Genomic DNA, 19,078 nt, shown 5'->3' on the forward strand with positions numbered 1-19,078 from the left:
GCCCAATGCAGGCTCGATCCCAGGACTCTGGAATCATGACCTGAGCCGAAGGCAGACGCTTAACCAACTGAGCCACCCAGGTGCCCCAGAATAAGTTTTTCTGTATGCCTTGTTAAATAAGCATATATGAAAGTTCATTTGAAAAACTAACATAAGTGTCTAGCACTTGGCTAGGTGCCGTGAAAAGATACAGATTGTGTATGATCTGGCTGTCTTGGGAAATTAAAAACCTATTGATAAAATGTATATTTCCAAAAAAGTAAGCAAAAGTATATTTCAGGGGCGCCTGGGTGGCTCGGTTGGTTGAGCGTCTGACTCGGTTTCGGCTTGGGTTGTGATCTCAGGGTCATTGGATCTAGCCCTGTGTGGGGCTCCGTGCTCAGCAGGGAATCTGCTTCTCTCCCTCTCCCACCCACCCCCCACCCACCCCCCCCATGCACTCTCTCTCTCTGAAATAAGTAAAATAAATCTTTGAAAGAAAAAGATAAAATGTATTTCAAAACACATACTGTGTAATGAAAGGAATTTAATTATGTCAAAGTACTTGGAGAGACAGTAATTTTTGTGAAGTCTGGAAAGGGAGAGAATTGTTGGGCAAATGTTTATGGAAATGTGGGTTTTAGAGGATTTTGGAGAGGCAAAGAGAATTTGAGAGAGTCTTTTTTATGTTGTCTAGTTCAAGGAATGTGTGAGGACTGGCCTAACTAGAATGTCAAGTACATGTTGGGGAATGATACATACCAGATTATAGAGATTTGAATACTGAGCAAAGGAGTTTGTTGAATGGTTTAATTACCATATTGGGTTTTTGTACATGGAAATAATTTAATGAAAATACTGTAAGAAAATTATTTTTTTGTCAATATGCAGGAAGAATTAAGTGGGGAAATGTTGGAAAGGTAGATGTACTTGTCTAGGCCTGAGGTAAAAAATGATTTATTCTCTGATAGAACATAAATCACTGTATTAGTTGAAACATATAGTAGATACTAAACATTTAGGAAATTGTAGCTCTTGCACATTGGTATGGCTAAAAATGGAAATTAGAAGTATGTGATGGCACTTGGATTTATCTATAAAAGAGAAATACTAGCTTATATTTATGTACTAGTCTAAAGATTGCAGGGTATTTTCTTATCCTTCTGATCAACAGTTATGCTTTTATGAAAATAATGAGCATATTGGAGTGGGATGTAGGAAGGTCTTATGGGCTAGAATGAGGCATTTAAACTTGGAAGTAAATATATTTAGGACTGGGTAGTAAGAAGTGACAGAAGTGGTAGGAAGTATTGAAATTGGATATGTTCCTGTAGAAGGGCAGGGAATGGTTGGAAAGAAAGAAGAGTGGTAAGATTTCCTTCCTTGAGAAATCTTTTGTAATGAAAGGGAATTTCATTACCCTGGTAGGGAAAAGTGGAGAATACCTAATCATAATGTTCGATTACATCAAAGTGGGATTCTATTTAATAACTCAGTATATTAAAGATAACATTAAAAAGAACACCTTAAGTGTGTTTAATTTCACATAGTGAATCTACTTTGATTAAATGCTTCTTTATTTGAGTGAAAATTGTTTAGATGTCAGTAGTAAGATTCATCTTTTATTTATAGGACTATCACCAGACCTGCAATCTATGGAGCAGATTCGGAGAATTATGAGACCCACTGATGTCCCTGATACAGGTTGGGTGTATATAGCGAACTTTAATTAGTTGTCTTACGTAAAATGTTTACATATTTGAACTTAATTATAGTATATATTTAGTGGAATTAGGACTGGTTTATGTAATAAATAATAGAGCTTTTTAAATCATCAATAAGCTAATTAGAGGTTACTTGCAGTAATATATTTCACCTCCCACTAATTATTTCCTGAGGTGCAGTACTTTTAAATTTTATATATAACCGTAGTATGGTTCTGTTAAACTTATATATCACAAAAGATCTTGCTATTGATTCCCCTTAACCTTCCTATCATGGCCTCATTCATATCAGCATTGCTTATGTCCTTCAAAGACTTGTTAAAAATTAGTCAAAAGGAGGACACCTGGCTGGCTCAGTTGTTAGAGCATGCGACTCTTGATCTCAGGGCCAAGAATTCAAACCCCAAGTTGGGTGTGGAGCCTACTTAAAAAGAATAAATTTAAAAAAAAATGTTTTTAAGGATTTTTTAAAAATTTAATCATAAGTTTTTAATTAAAATAATCTTTCTTAGCTGAAGATACAGTTGCCTTTTTAAAAATTATCTAGTAGTTTTCTGTTATTTTTTGCATCTTTTATATTTCAAATTTGTAGAGTTCAGAAAGCCGTAGAGATACATGGTGAGTTTTGTGAAAAATTTGTGAAAGAATAATGAAAATTAACTCTTCAGAGATTCAAAATAACTCTTGGGTAAGTGAAGCAAGTCAGAACAAAAGCAAATAAGTTCCAGTTGAGGATAAATTGCTGTGTTGATTAACAAATGAGCCTAATGTAATTTTATAAATAAATTCTGGGCACAGTTGCCTAACTTGTCTTTCGGCTTTTAAATGGTAATTATTCATAGTTGAGTGCAAGTGTATGTACTAAGATGTGTACTAATCATGGCATTCATATCATAAAGTGCTATGATAACCTATGAACTGAATGCAGTAAGGTTGTTCTGCTTTTCATTTCACCTTTTGCTGAAAATATCAGTACCTTTCTTTGTGCCATTTTCTGACAGTGTATGTGGTTTTTCCACAACACACCCCATTCTCCAACTCTTAAGTGAGTTTCTAACAATTTAATTCAGTTCTGACACTAACTCCTGGAGTTAGCCAGCACTCCACAGAGTAAGGACTCCATTCTACAAGACTGCCTCCGCTTAGGTTGTCAGCCTCAAGTGGTATTCTCTGGAGACCCAAACTACTGCCCCACCAAAATTCAGGAATTCCCACAACTCCCTCCTCAGATGCTTTACTTATATTTATCACCTTATCATAAAGGGATGTAAAACTGAGGACCTGCCAAATGGAAGAGATTTCATGGGGCAAGGTATGGGGAGGGGACATTGGTTGGTGAATAGCTTCCATACTCTTTGGCATCAGTATGTTCAACAACTGGAAGCTTCCCAAGTCTAGTTCAGAGTTTTCATAGAGCTCAGTTTCCAGCCCTCCTCTCCAGACAGGGGACAGCTGAAAGTTCCAACCCTCTAATCATGTGTTTGGTCTTTCTGTTGACTGGCCCCATCCTGAAGGGCTCTAGGGGCTCCTGAACCACTTCATTAGCATAAACTCAGGTGTGGTGGAAAGGGGCTCCTTATAAATAACAAAAGATATCCCTGTCACTCAGGAAATTCCAAAGGCTTTAGGAGCTCTGTGCCAGGAATGGGAACAAAGACCAAATGTATTTTTATTATATCACACTGTCTCACTATTAAAAGCATTAATAGGGGCACCTGGTGGCACAGTCAGTTAAGCAGCCAGCTCTTGATCTCAGCACCCTAGTTCAAGCCACGAGTAGGGCTCCACTCTGGGCATGGAGCCTACTTTAAAAAAAGGGGGGGGCATTAACATAAGCACAACTGTCCTTTCAGTTTCTACCAGACCTTTTTTTTTCTTAATAAATTACGTTATTGGATTAATTGTCCCATTATTATTTGTGTAATCAGACTCACCCTGTATGTATCATACTCATCAGTTCTCAACAAACTTGAACATCTTCAAAATGAGGATTGCTTAGACTGCCATAGGGTCTAGAAATCCTTTATATATTAAGACCATGTAAATGAAAAACCAAAGGTCTTACAACTTACTGATAAGAGGATTGTTTATTGGTAATTTTGTAAAGGGGAGTTGATTACTCATAAGTAGGGCTGGACTAGATGGTTACTAAGTACATCTCCTACTCTTTTTTTTTTTTCTTTCCATTTTCTACTCATAAGATCCAAAGAGTCTATAAAAAAGTAGTCATTAAAAAATATTCATGAACCAAGACCTAAGCAAAACATGGCTAAACCTTTAAATTGAACTGTTAAGAACATGCATTTGGCTATTTGATTTCAAGTATGATTGGATCGTTTTGCTCAGTGTACTGAAGGCCTGATAATATCACTCAAAATGCTACTCATGATTAAACATCACCCGTTATGAAGAGGTGTATAGATCCTCTTATCAGTAAGCCACTGACATTGCATATTATAGTAACTTGCCTCATAACTTACTTGTGCAAGTAACAATTTGTGTTGAGTACAAAAGGTAAAAAAGCATGCATTTAATCAGATTTTGATTATAATTATAGAATATATTTGACTAAACCTAATAGAAACTAGTATTTAAATAATAAGGCATGTTGTATCACTATATTGTACACTTGAAACTAATATAACGCTTTAAGTTAACTATAACGGAATTTAGAAATAAAATAAATAATGGGCCATTTATTTAAAATCTGTTTTTTAAATAAGGTACAATATAAATACATATTTCAAGTCATTACATCTTCAGATTCTGTTAACATAGTTCAGACGTAAGTCACTTTCAAAGGTGAAGCAAGTTTTTGAAATGCTGAAAATGGACATTTTAAGCCTGGGTGTTCTCTGTAATCTTCAGAAGTTTAATTTATAAATTAATACATTTTTAAAAACAGCTAAATGATTAAGATGCTTGTTCATTAGGAATTTAATTATAAAATGTTGAACCTTGACTCTGAGATTCTTGTCTTGATTCCATTAAGGTTGAAAAATGCCACATTGTTGTTACCATTATTTGATTTTATATGCATCCAGACTGTCATATTTCCCAAATAATTCCGAAAGCAACTACATTCTAGTTTTATTGTCACCTTAAAATTAAAGATTAACATCTTGGCCTCCTGCTCATTGCTTCACCTGTGGAAACAAACTGGAAAAAGTATTATAGAGCACTGGTGGTTGTTGGGGTTGGTGTTTTTGTGTGTTCTAAAGAATCAGTTTGTGATTCTTTGAAAATCAGAAAAAGCTTGTAAATTGAGACTATCCCAGTGGGTTTTGTATGCTGATAGACTTCTTCAAGCATCATAGCAGGAGCTTAGAAAATAGTAATAGAAATTAAGAGTACATTGCCACCAATTTTACAAGGTTTTTTAGATAATTCCCCTATTAAGACAAACTATATCATAACTCAAAAAGTTCTCCTTTCCTGATAGAACCTGTATTATGAAGTTTATGAATTATAAAAAAAAAAAAAAGTCTTGAAACTGACTTATTTTAAAAATAAATCATCTCTTAGCACTGGTTTTTCCTTCCCTTAGCACTATAACTCTTACAAAAGTACATTAATATCACCATCTCAACATCCACCCCCTCTTCATCTCACTATAGTTTGACTTTTAACCATTTTCTTCTCATCCATCAAGAAACTGCTTTCGTTGGGCGCCTGGGTGGCTCAGTTGGTTAAGTGACTTCCTTCGGCTCAGGTCATGATCCTGGAGTCCCGGGATCGAGTCCCGCATTGGGCTCCCTGCTGAGCAGGGAGTCTGCTTCTCCCTCTGACCCACCTCCCTCTCCTGCTCTCTGTCTCTCATTCTCTGTCTCTCAAATAAATAAATAAAATCTTTAAAAAAAAAAAAGAAAAGAAAGAAACTGCTTTCATTAAGGTCTGCTGATAGAATTGTAAGTGGCACATTTTTTGGTTTTTAGTCCTGTTCCACTTATTCATTGTACTTGAATCTTAACCATTTCCTACTTCTGGATAATTCTTACCCCTTTCAGGAGCTCTCTACTGTTCTAATCTCTTCCTTTTGTTTTGATTATTCCTTCCCAGTATTTTTTGCTCATTCCCGTTTCTCCTTCCTCTGCCTGCATTTTAGTGTTTGCTTCCTTAGAGTTCATTTACTGGTCTTCTCACTTGACATTCCCAAGGTAGTCTGAGTCCCTCCTAAGATTATACAATAATGAGCATGACGAAGATACTCAGATAAGTATTTTTAGCTCTGACCTCTTTTCTTATACGCCCAGAACTAAAGCCAGGGATCTGTTCTGATTTTGTTCATCCATATTTCATTTAAATCCTCCAAACTTTTACAGAAAATGTTTTCTTCCTTCAAATTGATCATTAGGTCAAATACAATTCCAGTGAAATCTCAGTTGGATTCACGGAATTACACAATCTGATTTGGAAGTATATATGTGAAAGAACAAAGGATTGAAAGTAACCAAGACAATCCTGAAGAAAAATACTAAGTGGAAATACTACCCCTACCAAATATATAGATGTATATAAGAACTTCAGTGTCTTATTGGCTTAGGAATAAATAAAATAGATTAATTGAATAGGTTGGCACCCAGAAGTAGTGTAAGTATCCTCAATTCAGGAAATGCTGCTGGGTCAATTGCTTATCCGTATGGAGAAACTATGTACAAAAGATGAATAGCCTTTTCCATACATTGTGTGCTTAGAGTGTGCCATACACACATTTCCTATATGTGGAAAGAGTTGAAAAGTGCTACTTTCAGCCAGGTAAAATTACATTTATATGGTTGGGCTAGCAAACGTGGCTAAATTTGGTAGGCAGGGATACTAGGGAGCAAGTGATTGTTACGATTTATTAAAGGGTAAGAGGGCACGAGAAGAAATGTGATACAGATATACTTTATTTTATAAACTTTGTTTTGTTTTTTCATTGCCATGTTTTTATTCTTCAAAGGTTTGCTCTGTGATTTGCTGTGGTCTGACCCAGATAAGGATGTGCAAGGCTGGGGAGAAAATGATCGTGGTGTTTCCTTCACTTTTGGAGCTGATGTAGTCAGTAAATTTCTGAATCGTCATGATTTAGACTTGATTTGTCGAGCTCATCAGGTATGATATAAAACTTTTGAATATTTTAATATTAACTTCACACAAATCTGCTTTTTTTACTTTTGAGGAAACTGAGATCCAAGAAAGTTAATTATACAAGGAAAGTAGGAGAGGTGAAGCCTATAGCTTAATCTCATAGTTAACAATCTAATAAATTGTTAACCCTTTTTCACCCTCTTGGGAGGAAATGTTTCAAACTAATAGATTTTTTTTTTTTGGTGTTTGAAGCTTTCTAGAAACATTTGATCCCATTTTAATATGATGTTTATGTATTTTAGATAAGAATCCAATGACAATAGTATTAAAGGACATTTTTGAGACAGTTGGGAAAATTCAGTTATAGACTGGGTCTTAGATATTAAGGAGTCATTGTTTTAGCTTTGTGATAATAGCATTATTATGTAAGAAGGATGTCCATTCTTTTAGAAATGCATACTCAAGTATATAGAGGTAAGATGACATGTCTAGGATTTGCTTTAAAACATATTAGCAGAAGGGCACCTGGCTGGCTCAGTCAGTAGAGCATGCGACTCTTGATCTCAGCCTGGTGAGCTCGAGCTCCACGTTTGGTGTAGAGATTACTAAAAAAAAAAAAAAACACAAAGGAAAGGGATAAATGAAACATATGTAGCAGAATCCTGGTAATTATTGAACCAGGGTGGTGAGTAAAGAGAGTTTATTGAATTCTACTTTATATATACAGTTTAGGTTTACTTGTGGTTGTTTTTTTCTTAATGTCTACCCCCACTACTATAATGTATACTCTTTAGGGAGGAAATTGTGACTTGTTGACTTTTAAAAATCCATGCCTTGTAAACTTAGATACTGCATGCATTTAGTGTTTGAATAAATGAATTAACAAAAGCTTAGTACTTAAGAATCAGTTTGTGATTCTTTGAAAATCAGAAAAAGCTTGTAAATTGAGACTATCCCATTTTTATAACTTTTTCTTGCTACTTTTGAAAGTACTAAAAGTATTTGAAATTTTAAGTATAATACTTTTAAAGATTCCTTGTTTTTTCTTTGTTAAAGCAGTTTATTAAGTATATGCTATTCCACAATACTTCCCTTTGTGGGGGAGGGGCTTTACTCCCCATGACCCTTGACTACTTTATGTGATCCTGTGGATAAGCAAAGATGACTGGCTTTTCATTTTCTGTGCATGTTGTGTGTCACATGCCTTTTTTCTAGCAGAATTTCCTAGTTCCATTGAAATGAAGTCACATCCCCAAATCCTTTGCTTTTGGCAGTTTTGGTAAATATTGTATTAATGATTTAACTAATTAATATAAGCCTACTACCAGGAAACAGTGCAGAGTTGCTAAGTTTCCTAATAAGATGCCCACTGATATAAAATTTTTCAGGTATAGATTTCCATTCACTGATCTTTTCAAAAATGGACGATGTTTTTGTTTTTGTTTTAAAAGTCAAGTTATTGAGCTACGTTGGTTTGGACAGTCTTTTTTCCAGACCCTTCCAAAATCCTATTCTGCTTATTTTCAAACATATTATCTCTAAAATTAAGAGACTTATGCTGGGAAACACCACAAACTACAAATACATCCTTTTACAGTAAACCTGTTCATTTAGTAAATGTGTGAATGAACAAGTGAACAAGCAAACTAAGAACTAAAATGATATGGGGCACCTGGGTGCCTCAGTCATTGAGCATCTGCCTTTGGTTTGGGTCATGATCCCAGGGTCCTGGGATTGAGCCCCGCGTCGGGCTCCCTGCTCAGCGGAGAGTTTGCTTCTCCCTCTGCCCCTCCCCCTGCTTGTGCTCTCTCTCTCTCAAATAGATAAGTAAAATCTTTAAAAAAAAAAAAAAAAGGTGGGATTCAAAGCTTAAAAAAAAGAAGAACTAAAAGGATATACTGAGTGCCAAACACTATGTATGGCTGAGCTGGAGTAGATAACAGTGACCAAGATCTTGACAGAAAAGATTAATATCTAAATTCTACCGTGATGTGATCACAGTAGGAGCATGTACCTGATACTAAGGTAGGAATTATTTTAAAATGTAAATTATTTTGGGGGAGCCTGGGTGGCTCAGTCGGTTAAGTGTCCAACTCTTGGTTTCAGCTCAGGTCGTGATCTCAGGGTCCTGAGATCAAGCCCCACATTGGGCTCTGCTCAGAGTCTGCTTGTCCCTCTCGCTCTGCTCCTTCCCCTTTGTGCACGCGTGCTTAATCTCTCTCTCCCTCCCCGCCCCGTAAATAAAATCTTTAAATAAATAAAAAATAAATTATTTTGGAGGTGCTTTCTTATTAGCAAGTATTGTAGGATAATTTCGCTTAATCAAAGGATGCCTAAAAGACTTCAAAAATTATTCTTGCCTACCATAAATAAATATAAAATATTTACGTGTCATTGCTTCTACTTCTCAGATTTGTAGAGCTGAGAAACCTAAGTTGTTTAAATCATTCAGAAATTGGCAACAGATTCTAGAAATCATGTTAAATCATTAAAGAATTAAGGATTCCATAGTTGTGATATAATGCCATCATCTAAGAAGTACTTGATGTCCAAAGTTCCCATAGATACTGTACTTATTAGCATATGGAGAGCCTTAGAATGGTGTAATTTTTAAACATTTTAGTTATCACAAATGTATTATTTCATTTAAGCTAAATCCTTACCATTATAGAAAAGGCATACCAATTTTAATATTCTAAGGCAAGCTTAAAAATAAAAATCAAGCTCCCAAAACAAAATAGTGTTAAATTTTAGGTCTTTGTCACATTAATCTCAATTATATAGACAGTTGAGAATTAGCTATAAGTAAGTGTGTTTTTTCTTTTGACCTTTCCTTTGACAGGTGGTAGAAGATGGATATGAATTTTTTGCTAAACGACAATTGGTCACCCTGTTTTCAGCCCCAAATTACTGTGGCGAGTTTGATAATGCTGGAGGAATGATGAGCGTGGATGAAACTTTGATGTGTTCGTTTCAGGTATGATATAAATACATATAAATCAGTTTTATTCAAAAGTGATTATCTGGGACGCCTGGGTGGCTCAGTCGGTTGGGCGTCTGCCTTCAGCTCGGGTCATGGCCCGGGGTCCTAGGATCAAGCCCCGAGTGGGGCTCCCTGCTCTGTGGGAAGTCTGCTTCCCCTCTTCTCTGCCCCTCCCCCTCTGCTCATGATCTGTCTCTCACTTTCTCTCTCAAATAAATAAAGACCTTTTTTTAAAAAAAGTGATTATCACAGATTTGTTAGAGATTTCTGTTTTCATTCACAAAGGTTCCAGACTTTTTGGTATATATCAGATGTTAGAGTTTTGGAGAACCTAAGTTAATCATTCTTGATGCAGATGTTTAAATTGTTAAATTCCTGTATCATTTCTTGGAATAGGGTCTTAACCTACTAAAAGAATGTGAGTTCATTTAATAACTTAGCTTTTGTTTCCTTTTGCAAGAAATAGACCAACTCTGGCTTTATAGTGTGCTACTTTTTTTTGTTGTTATGTTAATCACCATACATTACATCATTAGTTTTTGATGTAGTGTTCCATGATTCATTGTTTGCGTATAACACCCAGTGCTCCATGCAGTACATGCCCTCTTTAATACCCATCACCAGGCTAACCCATTCCCCCCACCCCCCTCTCCTCTAGAACCCTCAGTTTGTTTCTCAGAGTCCATAGTCTGTCTATAGTGTGCTACTTTAAAATCATTCTTGTTCACAGACAAAACAACTTCAATGCTTTGTTTTTGCAAAGGGTTTTATGTTCCTCTCGTGCATGTACTATATTCCTCTTTCTCTAAATGTAAAGGGGCTTTCCTATCCTTCTTTCCTTTTATTGTATTTTACTGTTTCTATCAGCTAGTACAATTGAATGGTAAATTATGTGACTTCTTATTTATAATTTAAGCATAGGAACTAGACCTTATCCTTCAACATTTAGCATAATGGAATTGGATTAATTTCTTTCTCATTGAGACACTATGACACTTTGAATAGTTCTAAGAAATGCTTTATATATCTTTTCTACACATTTTTTGTGTAAATATTGAAATTTTCTGTCTATAATGTAGGTTAAAGCTTTATTTACACCCACTAGAATAAATACAATAAAAAAGTCAGACAATAACAAGTATTGGTGAGGATGTGGAGAAGTTGGAACCTTCATACATTGATGGTGGGAATGTAAAATGGTGCAACTGCTTTTTGGAAACTGGCACTTCCTCAAAAAGTTAAACATAGAGTTTCTATATGGCCCAGCAATTCCACCCATAGGTATACCCAAAAGAATTGAAGGGAGGTACTCAAATACAGGTATATGCATATTCATAGGAGCATTATTTATAATTGCCAAAACGTGGAAACCTAAAGAATGAAAACAAAATGTGGAATATCCATTAAATGACATATTGTTTGACAGTTAAAAGTAATGAAGTACTGATACGTGCTACAACATGAATGAACCTCAAAAACATTATCTCAGTGAGAGGAGCCAGTCACAAAAGACCACATATTGTATGACTTCATTTATGTGAAATAGCCAGAAAAGACAAATCAATAGAGAAAGATTAGTGTTTCCTTGGAGTTGAAGGGAGTTACTCGGGTAGTAGAGAATGGAAATGTGGAGTGATTGCTTATGGGAGCAGAATTTCTTTTGGGGTGACAAAAACTCTAAAATTAGATTATAGCAGTGGTCGTACAACTCTTAAGTATTTTAAAAATCATCAACTTGTACATTTTAAACAGTTGGACTTTATGATATGTAAAATATATAAATATATATTTTTTAAGATCTACACATGAAGTAAGATTAAAGAGTTTGTGACTAATTACTGTCTAAATAAGTAGTGGTAGGATCCATTAACATACAGCATAATACTAGTTTCAGGAGTACAATTTAGTGATTCATCACTTATATATAACACCCAGTGCTCATCATAACAAGTGCCCTCCTTATACCCATCACCCATTTAACCTATCCCCCTGCAAACCTCCCCCAGTCAACCCTCAATTTGTTCTCTATAGTTAAGAGTCTATTTTATGGTTTAATGTTTGCTTGTCTCCCTTTTTTTTTTTCTTGCCCCTCTGTTCCTCTGTTCTGTCATACGGTATTGGTCTTTCTCAGACTGACTTATTTTGCTTGGCATAATGCACTGTAGTTCCGTGCCTTTGCAAACGGCAAGATTTCATTCTTTTCTATGGCTGAGTAATACTCCATTGTAGATCTGTACCACATCTTTATCCATTCATCAGTCGATGGACATTTGTCTCTTTCCATAATTTGGCTATTGTTGATAATGCTGCTTTAAATATCAGGATGCATGTATCCCTTTGAATCAGTATTTTTTTGTATCCTTTGGGTAAATATTCAGTAGTGCAATTGCTGAATTGTAGGGTAGTTCTATTTTTAACTTTTGGAGGAACCTCCAGAGTCGCTGCACCAGTTTGCATTCCACCAGCAGTGTAAGAGGGATCCCCTTTCTCCACATCCTCGCCAACATCTGTTGTTTCCTGTGTTAAATTGAGCCGTTCTGACAGGTGTGAGGTGATACAGTGTAGTTTTGATTTGTATTTCCCTGATGATGAGCATTTTTTCATGTGTGTAGCCAACTCGATCTTTGACTCATAAACTAAGTGTTCTTCACTCACCATAGAGATATGGTAATTCAATTCTTTCTCTTTCTCTTTTTCTTTTCTTTCTTTTTTTTTCACCTGAGGTGCCTGGGTGGCTGTTGTTTAAGTGTCCAACTCTTGATTTTGCCTCTGTTCATGATCTCAGGGTCATGAGATTGAGCCCTGCATTGGCTCCATGGTGATACGCTGGGAGTGGAGCCTGCTTAAGATTCTCTCTCTCCCTTTACCCACTCCCCCAACTCCCCCATGTGCACACCTTCTCTTTCTCTCTCTCAAAATAAAGAAAGTAATTAAAGTAAATTTTTTTTTTTTTTTTTACGTAAAGGATTGGGTAGTTGATAGGATTTGTGTGCTTGAGCTTTTGTTATTAAATTATTAACGGAATGACAAATAATAGCAGTATTCAGATATTTAGTTATCTATGCACACTTTAAATGTGAGAAATGTTCATGAAACTTTTCTGGTTTTTTCTATATTTTTATTGCAATTTGTGTAATTATGTAAATATTTTATTTACAATTTGTTATTTCTTGAAAAGTCCACTTTTATAACAGTTTTCCTTAACTTATTGCACTTGAAAGAATAACACTGTTAATAAATTATTTACTTTAAGATATTGAAACCATCTGAAAAGAAAGCTAAGTACCAGTATGGTGGACTGAATTCAGGACGTCCTGTCACTCCACCTCGAACAGCTAATCCACCGAAGAAAAGGTGAAGAAAGGAATTCTGTAAAGAATCCATCAGATTTGTTAAGGACATACTTCATAATATATAAGTGTGCACTGTAAAACCATCCAGCCATTTGACACCCTTTATGATGTCACACCTTTAACTTAAGGAGACGGGTAAAGGATCTTAAATTTTTTCTAATAGAAAGATGTGCTACACTGTATTGTAATAAGTATACTCTGTTATAATATTCAGCAAAGTTAAATCCAAATTCAAAATTACCCATTAAAGTTACATCTTCATGTATCACAGTTTTTAAAGTTGAAAAGCATCCCAGTTAAACTAGATGTGATAGTTAAACCAGATGAAAGCATGATGATCCATCTGTGTAATGTGGTTTTAGTGTTGCTTGGTTGTTTAATTATTTTGGGCTTGTTTTGTTTTGTTTTGTTCTGTTTTTGCTAGAATAATGGCAAATATTTTAATTTTTTTTTCCCTGAACATTTTTACAAGTGAAATGTGGGAAGAGCTTTAAAGACATTCACCAACTATTATTTTCCCTTGCTTATTTACTTACGTACCTGTTTGATCTTACTAAGAAAACTTATGCCTCATTACAGTAAAAAGGAATTTTAGAGATTGATATTTTTTAAAAATAGGCAAACTATCCAATCCAGTGATTGAATCAAACAGTTTGACTGGGCAAACTTTACAGCTGATAGTGAATATTTTGCTTTATACAGAAATTGCCACTGATTTGGATTTGTGCACTCTAATTTTTAACTTATTGATGCTCTATTGTGCAGTAGCATTTCATTTAACTTTAAGATAAGGCTCATATAGTGTTACCCAACTAGTTGGTAATGTGATTATGTGGTACCTTGGCTTTAGGTTTTAATTCGCACGAAACACCTTTTGGCATGCTTAACTTTCTGGTAACAACACCCTCACCTGCATTGGTTTTGTTTTGTTTTGTTTTGTTTTGTTTGGGTTTTTTTGGGGTTTTTTGTTGTTGTTGTTCTTGTTGCTATTTGTTTTTAGATCCACAGAACATGAGAATCCTTTTTTGACAAGCCTTGGAAAGCTGACACTATCTCTTTTTTCCTCCCTCTGTACGAAGGATGTATTTAAATGAGTGCTGGTCAGTGGGACATTTTGTCAACTATGGTTATTGGGTGCTTAACTGTCTAATATTGCCATGTGAATGTTGTATACGATTGTAAGGCTTATGTCACTAAAGATTTTTATTCTGATTTTTCATGATCAAAGTTCATACAATATTGTATAGACATGCTTTGTAGTGAACTATAGTAGCAATAATTTCTGTACATGATCAAGGGTTTATTGCAGCATTTCTTTTCCTGTTCTCTTTTTTTAAAGGGTTAGTATTAACAAATGACAAGGAGTAGAAAAGTCAACATAAAGATTTTAGAAGGAGAACTTACAGGACACAGATTTGTGATTCTTTGGATGCGACCCTTTTGGATGTGATTCTAAAAGCTTTTATTGAGTATTGTCAAATTTGTAAGCTTCATAGGGATGGACATCATATTTATAAAGCCCTTCTTCTGTATGTGCTACCATTGATGTGAAATTCTTGACCTTAATATTGTCTTTGAAAATGTTCAATTGAGAGTTCTGTTAACTTACATTTTATGAATTGGCGTATTGTATTACTGCAAGAGATTTGATTTTCAGCACAGTGCAAAGTTCTTTCAAATGCATATGTCTTTTTTTCTAATTCCATTTTGTTTTAAAGCACATTTTAAATGTAGTTTTCTCATTTAGTAAAAGTTGTCTAATTGATATGAAGCCTGACTGGTCATTTTATTCCTTTTTTTTCCCCCCTTTACAATGAGACATTTAAACACACATTCTGTTCAAACATAAAATTTTAACATCTTTGACATATATTGAGTTGATTCTTTTCTGGAGGTGTTCATATACTACATATGATGTATTAGGTTAGGTTACACAGGCTTTTATGTAATGTGATTTAAATATCTTCCTAATTGGAGTGTAAGTTGAGCAATTTCTAATAGAATTTTAGATGTACTCTTAGTAGTCATAGTGAAGCGATCTAGAAAAATAAATCTTTGGCAGGAGACAGGGCAGTCTTTTATTAATCTCAGTGTTGTCAAAACATATTAATTTGGATTTGACTTTGGTTTTTTTTTTAGATTTTTTTATTATGTTAATCACCATACATTACATTAGTTTTTGATGTAGTGTTCCATGATTCATTGTTTGCATATAACACCCGGTGACTTACTGTGTTTTTATAATAATTCATCGAGCTCAGTATTGAATATGAAAAAATAGTCACTAAGCATATTAATATTGGTCACTAAATTTGAAGGATAGAAATTTATGTTTAAAAATTATTCAAGCAACGGGGCTCCTGGCTGGCTCAGTCGAGGAGCATTATGACTCTCGATCCTCAAGGTTGTGAGTTTGAGCCCCACATTGGGTATAGAGATTACTAAAAAATAATAATAGGGGCGCCTGGGTGGCTCAGATGGTTAACCTTCTGCCTTTGGCTCGGGTCCTGATCCCGGGGTCCTGGGATCGAGCCCCACATCGGGCTCCTGGCTCAGCGGGAAGCCTGCTTCTCCCTCTCCCTCTCCCTCTCCCCCGGCTCATGCTCTCTATCTCTGTGTCTCAAATGAATAAATAAAATCTTTAAAAATAATAATAATAAATAAAAATTACTCAGGCAGTCTTAAAACCACTTTAAAAGTTTCTATCATATAATGTGTTACAAATATTACTTAGTTGGTAACACTGCTACTTCAAATAAATAAAACTTCATTTCTTAGGAGAAAAATATCCTGTGATTCTAGTGTCACTAATTTATATCATTCTTCCTCTCTGATTTTTAATTTCTATATTCAAATTTATCTTTAATCCAAATGTCATGGCATTTAAAATTAAACATGCTAATGTGATGGATCACAGATTATTAGGTTACATTTTTGTTAGTTCCTAAATGGAAAAAAACAACTACAATGTGTGCTACCCCTTGTGTTTGAAACTTTAACATTCGTCATTTTAATTTTGCCTAGGGACAAATTTAATCATGATCGTCAAGACTGGTTTGTGCAAAATGTTGAGTCAGAATACCAGCAAGAAGAATTTAAAGCTTTAAAACATGGTCAGTTAATTGGAAGTGTTAAGAGTGTTCAAGGGATATATATGCCTTTCAAAAAAAATTCATCTGAGGGAAAGCCAGGAACATCTTGAGATGTGTCCCTTAAGAACATGAAAGTGTATTCATTGAGCCAAGGAACTGAAATAGTATCTTCATTTATAAGTTCAGGTATGTTCGTTCCTTTGTCTCCTTGGCAACCATAACTCTTGAACCAAAAGAACAATTATTTTCTTTCACATCTATATACTAAAAATGTGTTTAGAGAAGAAAAGTGGTCAGGTTTGCTCTGCTCTATGTACGTTGACCTAATCCACCTCCTCATTTCCTTATGATCCATCTCTGAATCAAAGCTGTGCCTGAGAATACACTAAATAGCCTGACTATACCAGTGGCATCCACTTAGAAATACTATGTCCTTTTTTGCTAATAGTTTTCAGTGTTTTATAATTTCCTTAAACAGCTAAGAAGTGGTTAAAGGGATTTTAAAGTGACAGCATACCTTGTGAAATGAACAGGAGTTAAATAAGGCATAAACTGATTCTGTGTAAGTACACACATAGAGCTTTATTATCTTTATTCTCTTTAAACTGTTCAACAAAAGTGAAATTTAGATTCAGTGTAATAATTTTGATCTGTTAAAATTGGATTTTACCTGTACATTTGAATTCCAGAATTCCTAAACAATTCCATAATTAGAAAATTATAAAAGTTAAAACTTACTTCCTCAGCTGCCACCTCCTACATTGGTTGACTTATAAACTTCTTTGTCACTGTAATTTACTTTCTCATTCAGGTCTCTCTAGCTCTCAGGCAGGTGTGAGGGGTGGAGTCACTTGAGAAATCATTTTTTGGTAGAACTCATGAAACTACTCAATTTGCCAAATTAAAATTAATAACCTACTTTATTATCTCAGAAAAAATGTGTGAAGCCCAGTACCCAACTTTCAACATGTAACTGTTGTATAGTATCTAACTAAAGAAAGGAGTTTTAAAAACAAGTCCCAGGGTACCTGGGTGGCTCAGTCAGTTAAGTGTCTGCCTTCCGCTCCAGTCATGATCCCAGGGTCCTGGGATCGAGTCCCACATCGGGCTTCCTGCTCAGCAGAGAGCCTGCTTCTCCCTCTCCCTCTGCCTGCCGCTCTGCCTACTTGTGCTCTCCTGTCTCTCTGTCAAATAAAGAGAGAAAATCTTAAAAAAAAAACAAGTCCCTATCTCCCAGAATAATTGCCTCAGGTTTTATAGCCTATGTCTGGTTGGGGCCTGATAACTCCATTGAGGTTAATTTGATAATATCACAGATCTAGGTTAAAAGCTTTCTGTTACTGTACTGTAACACCTGTTCTGAATGAGGTACCTAAATCTTTCATTCGCTGAGTTCCCTAAACTCTTTGGGTGTGCTCATTGACAGATTAACAGAAACTATGGTCTATTCCATTATTTAAAGAAAATCAATTATTCATTGTACAGATTGATTAGTATGTTGGGCATTCCTCCAAGACTTTGTATTTAGCCCTTAGAAGCCTTTGGGCTTCTCAGTTTATTTGTGACTAGAATGTAAGCTCGTATAGGCAAAGATTTTTGTCTTTTTTTTTTCCCACTGGTGTATCTCTAGCTTCTAGAGTGCTGCCTGGCATATAGTAGGCATGCAGATGTTTTTTTTTTTAATGAATGCAAGTGAGTTTCAAAACTTAACTGTTTTGACACCTTGACCTTTTGGAGAACATAGCCCAAAAAAATACAGTTCCAATTTTCATTTATCCTCAGTGTATTGTCAAAACTATAATCTTCATTTGGTAAAATACTGGTAAATATGAGAAGTTGTGGGACGCCTGGGTGGTTCAGTTAGTTGGGTGTCCAATTTGATTTCAGCTCAGGTCATGATCTCAGGGTCGTGAGATTGAGCCCCATGTCGGGCTCTGCACTGAACGTGGAGCCTGCTTAAGATTCTCTCTCTCCCTCACCTTCTTCCCCTCCTCACAACTCACTTTCTCTCTCAAAAATAATAATTAATTTTAAAAATATGAGTTGTGTCTAGTTACTTGAAGCAACATTTCCCAGCTAGCACCTGACAGGCATATTGGGGGAAATTGCTTCTTGTTCACAATCAAACTTGCCAAGATCTTTATGGTTCCTTTCTTGCCCCTCCCCCTTTCTGTAGTTTAGGTTCTCTGTTTAATTGACCTTAAAGTCACCTTTGTTGTGAACTACTTCAAATATTTTTTAAAAAGTGGTATAGTGTAACATTTTGTCTTTCAAAAGTCACCTAGTATTTATGAACACTTAAAATTAGGAATCTAAACTTGAAAGTGGAGAAGCTGTTGCCTCAATTTAACAAATAAGGATTATGTCATAGGCAGAAGCAAGTATGGGAAAAGATAGTTTCAGTAAGGAACAAAAAAACGAGGTACAGTGAAGAAAAGTATTCTAGAGAGAAATTTAATGCAATCCTTTTGTTTTATTGTTCCATCCTGATACTTCTCAGGAGTTTTTGTTGCTTCCAATATAAAAAAGTAGTCAGCCACACTGAAATCTGGGTCCTAGTGCAAAATTCCAGGAAGAGAATTTGGCCCAGCTTGGATGAAAGGCCTTTATGACTCCCAACAAGTGAAGAAGAGAAATGATATTGTATGAATATAGCTGCTATCCTTGCACCCAAGTGGTTTGGGAGGTTGAGTAGAATATTTCCAAAAAAAAGGGTGCTGAAAAAAAAAATCCAAAGGTGTTCTCTATGACATACTTTAATAAAAGATAATCTAGTCACAAAAAGTCTGAAAATACAAAGTTGGCAAGATGTAGACTAATGGGAGCTCTTAAAATTGGTACAACTAGGGGCTCCTGCTGGCTCAGTTGGTAGAGCAT

At 35.4% G+C, this 19,078-nt stretch overlaps 1 protein-coding gene across 3 annotated transcripts in view; it reads left to right on the top strand.

The window, feature by feature from the left end:
• Positions 1-14,874, top strand: part of PPP1CB (protein phosphatase 1 catalytic subunit beta) — a 40,800-nt gene extending 25,926 nt beyond the window's left edge. For all 3 annotated transcript variants that reach the window (XM_036113240.2, XM_036113241.2, XM_036113239.2), the window contains 4 exons: positions 1,612-1,683; positions 6,646-6,797; positions 9,616-9,750; positions 13,010-14,874. In XM_036113240.2, coding sequence (XP_035969133.1) covers positions 1,612-1,683; positions 6,646-6,797; positions 9,616-9,750; positions 13,010-13,114 — 464 coding nt within the window. In that variant the 3' untranslated portion in view covers positions 13,115-14,874. The remainder of the gene's footprint in view (positions 1-1,611; positions 1,684-6,645; positions 6,798-9,615; positions 9,751-13,009) is intronic.
• The last annotated feature ends 4,204 nt before the right edge of the window (positions 14,875-19,078 follow it).

This window comes from Halichoerus grypus, chromosome 10 (assembly GCF_964656455.1).
Source record: "Halichoerus grypus chromosome 10, mHalGry1.hap1.1, whole genome shotgun sequence".
NCBI lineage: Eukaryota > Metazoa > Chordata > Mammalia > Carnivora > Phocidae > Halichoerus > Halichoerus grypus.